Raw genomic sequence first — 6,174 nt, forward strand, 5'->3', positions numbered from 1 at the left:
AGAATATGCTGATGTTATTTTTGATAATTGAAGTATCAACCTAACTCAGAAATTATGACAAGTACAACGTCGGCCAGGGCTAATCTGCATCGGAAGCCTTCTTCGCACTCCATACAGTACCCTCATTGAAGAGTTAGGTTGGGAACAACTTTACGTTCGTCGGCGAAAGCACAGATTACTTCTGTTTTGTAAAATAGTTAATGGCCTTTCTCCCCCCTATCTTCTACAATTATGTTCAGTCAGAAATAGTGATGCTGACCATTCGTGCACGCTTAGAAACTGTAAATACCGTCGCCTCTTTAAATGTAGACTAAACATCTTTTTGTCCTGTTTTTGTCCACAAATGACAAAGGACTGAAACGACTTACCCTCTAAGATTAGAATTTCATCGTTTTACAGCCTACATGGGTTTCTGACCCCAAAATCCGAAAAATTGAATATTCTTTATGATGTTTTTAATAACGATATATCTACTTGTAGAATAAAGATGGGACTGAGCGCTCTTCACGCTGATCTGTTTAAGTATAATATTATCCCAGATCGGTCCAGTAACTATTGTACATGTCCTAACGAAACGGCTTATCATTTCCTAATAGAGTGCCAACACTTTACCGCTCCTGGGAAGCATATGCTAGCAGGCGTAGCAAAAATCATGTGTCTAGGAGTTCATCAATCTTTACCTTTGGCTGATTCACTCACTTCCAAATAGGCCTACCTATTAAAAGCTTTACTTTTTTGGATATACAGACATGGAACTCTTTAGATAACATTAAATTATTCAAAACCATCCACACAATTACCCTCTTCACAATTCAACCATCAGTACAAGTAGTGCTCGTAATTGGTACTAGTGTTGTATTTTACTTAATATGCTAGTATGCATGTATGTACAGGTACATTTACTTATGTAGACAATACTATTTATTTATTCCAATCTAAGGTTGAACAGCTTAATGTGCAATCGATCGTAGTTTTCATTTTGAATATCTGGGAGGGTTAAATCTTCCGGTAACTTTATTTTATTTTATTATTATATAGTTATCTTATCAAGCATTTTATCAAGCATTTATTACTTTCCAAATACCATTTTCCAAATGTTGAAATGGGGGCCTCCGTGGCTCAGTCGGTTAAAGCGCTAGCGCAGCGTAATGACCCAGGAGTCTCTCACCAATGCGGTCGCTGTGAGTTCAAGTCCAGCTCATGCTGGCGGCCGTACGTGAGAAGGTCTGGCAGCAACCTGCGGATGGTCGTGGGTTTCCCCCGGGCTCTGCCCGGTTTCCACCCACCATAATGCTGGCCGCCGTCGTATAAGTGAAATATTCTTGAGTACGGCGTAAAACACCAATCAAAAAAAAAAAAAAAAAAATGTTGTAATTAAATGTGAATAATCTTGTTGAGAAAAACTCCTCGTGGCCACTGGAGGTTGGAAATCAATAACGCATTAAATCAAAATAAATTTAACATTTTCTGAAGTTAACGCAAAGATAAAGCTGTATATATTTCCTTTTTAGAATGGCCGTCAGGAAGTTTACTTTGGTTCTAAGCATCAGTTTTTTGGTAATGATCACTAAAGGTATGTCAGCCTTAAGAGAATCATGCATAGTCCATTTGCATTTTGAATATTTATTAAATGTGACGACAAGACAGCATTTAAAAAAACACTATGCCAATAAGGTCAAATAAATTGTAATTGACATCAATGCACTTTTACCAGCGTTAGTCACGGTTCTACGGGGGCTGTACGTTGGTGACGATTAAGCATTTACGGCAATAGATGGAATACAGTCTAACTTTGTTTGCCAGTTATGTATGTAAAACAAAGAAAAGAGAAAACTTTACATGCACTTGTTTGTAAATGTCTTATTCTTACAGATACCTGTAATGGCAGAACATTTACGCCCAAAGCAACAACGCCAATCTCAACCAGGACCCCATATCCCCTAATAACACGACATACAAGTCGTCCAACAACCAACATTCCGGTATCGACAGTGGAGTCCATCACATCCCCATACGCCCAGAAACAGTCGGTTACAACCCATCGTCCTAAGTCGGTGACCACAACGCTAACATCGTTATCTGTTACACCAAAGAGCAGCACGGCACCGCCTTTATTCGTCTCGCCTTACACCACAACTACTGCACATGTCACAACAGTTCCATCCAATAAATACAAAGCAGCACAGAGCACTTCTGTAAAATCAGGAATGACGTCCACTTCCACTGGCAAATTTACCACAACAGTCCAATTCGCGGAAACTAAAACATCACAGGGCACTGCTGTCACATCAGTACCACCAACCACTTCTACTGGTGGATTTACCACAACAATCCCATCGACCGAAACTAAAACACCACGTATAACTACTCAAACGTCAGTACCGCCTTCCACTTCCACTGGTGGATTTAGCACAACAGTCCCTTCGAATGAAACTAAAACATCACAGAACACTACTGTGACGTCAGTACCGCTTTCCACTTCCACTGGTGGATTTAGCACAACAGTTCCACCGACTCAAACTAAAACATCACAGAACACTACTGCAACGTCAGTACCGTCTCCGACTTCCACTGGTGGATTGAGCACAACAGTCCCTTCGACTAAAACTAAACCATCACAGAACCCTACTGCAACGTCAGTACCGTCTCCGACTTCCACTGGTGGATTTAGCACAACAGTTCCATCGACTAAAACTAAACCATCACAAAACCCTACTGTAACGTCAGTACCGTCTCCGACTCCCACTGGTGGATTGAGCATAACAGTCCCTTCGACTGAAACTAAAATATCAGAGAACCCTACTGTAACGTCAGTACCGTCTCCGACTTCCACTGGTGGATTGAGCACAACAGTCCCTTCGACTGAAACTCAAACATCACAGAACACTACTGTGACGTCAGTACCGTCTCCGACTTCCACTGGTGGATTGAGCACAACAGTCCCTTCGACTGAAACTAAAATATTAGTGAACCCTACTGTAACGTCAGTACCGTCTCCGGCTTCCACTGGTGGATTGAGCACAACAGTCCCTTCGACTAAAACTAAACCATCACAGAACACTACTGTAACGTCAGTACCGTCTCCGACTTCCACTGGTGGATTGAGCACAACAGTCCCTTCGACTAAAACTAAACCATCACAGAACTCTACTGTAACGTCAGTACCGTCTCCGACTTCCACTGGTGGATTTAGCACAACAGTCCCATCGACTAAAACTAAAACATCACAGAACACTACTGTGACGTCAGTACCGTCTCCGACTTCCACTGGTGGATTGAGCACAACAGTCCCTTCGACTGAAACTCAAACATCACAGAACACTACTGTAACGTCAGTACCGTCTCCGGCTTCCACTGGTGGATTTAGCACAACAGTCCCTTCGACTGAAACTCAAACATCACAGAACACTACTGTAACGTCAGTACCGTCTCCGACTTCCACTGGTGGATTGAGCACAACAATCCCTTCGACTGAAACTAAAATATCAGAGAACCCTACTGTAACGTCAGTACCGTCTCCGGCTTTCACTGGTGGATTTAGCACAACAATCCCTTCGACTAAACCTAAAACATCACAGAGCACTACTGTGACGTCAGTACCGTCTCCGACTTCCACTGGTGGATTTAGCACAACAGTCCCTTCGACTGAAACTAAAATATCAGAGAACCCTACTGTAACGTCAGTACCGTCTCCGACTTCCACTGGTGGATTTAGCACAACAGTCCCATCGACTAAAACTATAACATCACAGAGCACTACTGTAACGTCAGTACCGTCTCCGACTTCCACTGGTGGATTGAGCACAACAGTCCCTTCGACTAAAACTAAACCATCACAGAACACTACTGTAACGTCAGTACCGTCTCCGACTTCCACTGGTGGATTGAGCACAACAGTCCCTTCGACTGAAACTAAAATATCAGAGAACACTACTGTAACGTCAGTACCGTCTCCGACTTCCACTGGTGGATTGAGCACAACAGTCCCTTCCACTAAAACTAAAACATCACAGAGCACTACTGTGACGTCAGTACCGTCTCCGACTTCCACTGGTGGATTGAGCACAACAGTCCCTTCGACTGAAACTAAAATATCAGAGAACCCTACTGTAACGTCAGTACCGTCTCCGACTTCCACTGGTGGATTGAGCACAACAGTCCCTTCGACTAAAACTAAAACATCACAGAGCACTACTGTGACGTCAGTACCGTCTCCGACTTCCACTGGTGGATTTAGCACAACAGTCCCTTCGACTGAAACTAAAACATCACAGAACCCTACTGTAACGTCAGTACCGTTTCCGACTTCCACTGGTGGATTGAGCACAACAGTCCCTTCGACTGAAACTCAAACATCACAGAACACTACTGTGACGTTAGTACCGTCTCCGACTTCCACTGGTGGATTGAGCACAACAGTCCCTTCGACTGAAACTAAAATATCAGAGAACCCTACTGTAACGTCAGTACCGTCTCCGACTTCCACTGGTGGATTTAGCACAACAGTCCCATCGACTAAAACTAAAACATCACAGAGCACTACTGTGACGTCAGTACCGTCTCCGACTTCCACTGGTGGATTTAGCACAACAGTCCCTTCGACTAAAACTAAAACATCACAGAACACTACTGTAACGTCAGTACCGTCTCCGACTTCCACTGGTGGATTTAGCACAACAGTCCCTCCAACTAAAACTAAAACATCACAGAGCACTACTGTGACGTCATTACCGTCTCCGACTTCCACTGGTGGATTGAGCACAACAGTCCCATCGACTAAAACTAAACCATCACAGAACCCTACTGTAACGTCAGTACCGTCTCCGACTTCCACTGGTGGATTTAGCACAACAGTCCCTTCGACTGAAACTCAAACATCACAGAACACTACTGTGACGTTAGTACCGTCTCCGACTTCCACTGGTGGATTGAGCACAACAGTCCCTTCGACTGAAACTAAAATATCAGAGAACCCTACTGTAACGTCAGTACCGTCTCCGACTTCCACTGGTGGATTGAGCACAACAGTCCCTTCCACTAAAACTAAAACATCACAGAGCACTACTGTGACGTCAGTACCGTCTCCGACTTCCACTGGTGGATTGAGCACAACAGTCCCTTCGACTGAAACTAAAATATCAGAGAACCCTACTGTAACGTCAGTACCGTCTCCGACTTCCACTGGTGGATTGAGCACAACAGTCCCTTCGACTAAAACTAAAACATCACAGAGCACTACTGTGACGTCAGTACCGTCTCCGACTTCCACTGGTGGATTTAGCACAACAGTCCCTTCGACTGAAACTAAAACATCACAGAACACTACTGTAACGTCAGTACCGTTTCCGACTTCCACTGGTGGATTGAGCACAACAGTCCCTTCGACTGAAACTCAAACATCACAGAACACTACTGTGACGTTAGTACCGTCTCCGACTTCCACTGGTGGATTGAGCACAACAGTCCCTTCGACTGAAACTAAAATATCAGAGAACCCTACTGTAACGTCAGTACCGTCTCCGACTTCCACTGGTGGATTTAGCACAACAGTCCCATCGACTAAAACTAAAACATCACAGAGCACTACTGTGACGTCAGTACCGTCTCCGACTTCCACTGGTGGATTTAGCACAACAGTCCCTTTGACTAAAACTCAAACATCACAGAACACTACTGTGACGTTATTACCGTCTCCGACTTCCACTAGCGGATTTAGCACAACAGTCCCTTTGACTAAAACTAAAACATCACAGAACACTACTGTAACGTCAGTACCGTCTCCGACTTCCACTGGTGGATTGAGCACAACAGTCCCATCGACTGAAACTAAAACATCACAGAACCCTACTGTAACGTCAGTACCGTCTCCGACTTCCACTGGTGGATTGAGCACAACAGTCCCATCGACTAAAACTAAACCATCACAGAACCCTACTGTAACGTCAGTACCGTCTCCGACTTCCACTGGTGGATTTAGCACAACAGTCCCTTCGACTAAAACTAAAACATCACAGAGCACTACTGTGACGTCATTACCGTCTCCGACTTCCACTGGTGGATTGAGCACAACAGTCCCATCGACTAAAACTAAACCATCACAGAACCCTACTGTAACGTCAGTACCGTCTCCGACTTCCACTGGTGGATTTAGCACAACAGTCCCATCGACTAAAA

The 6,174-nt window shown here is 44.1% G+C and overlaps 1 protein-coding gene across 1 annotated transcript; it reads left to right on the forward strand.

The window, feature by feature from the left end:
- Positions 1-2,207: 2,207 nt before the first annotated feature.
- On the forward strand, positions 2,208-5,936 carry LOC135481427 (mucin-2-like; the record flags this gene model as incomplete). Its single annotated transcript, XM_064761251.1, has 2 exons — positions 2,208-5,379; positions 5,779-5,936. Coding segments are annotated over exons 1-2 (3,330 nt in total), but the record flags the coding sequence as incomplete, so codon positions are not given.
- Between the last annotated feature and the right edge of the window lie 238 nt (positions 5,937-6,174).

Source organism: Liolophura sinensis, unplaced genomic scaffold (assembly GCF_032854445.1).
Source record: "Liolophura sinensis isolate JHLJ2023 unplaced genomic scaffold, CUHK_Ljap_v2 scaffold_89, whole genome shotgun sequence".
NCBI classification, from domain to species: domain Eukaryota; kingdom Metazoa; phylum Mollusca; class Polyplacophora; order Chitonida; family Chitonidae; genus Liolophura; species Liolophura sinensis.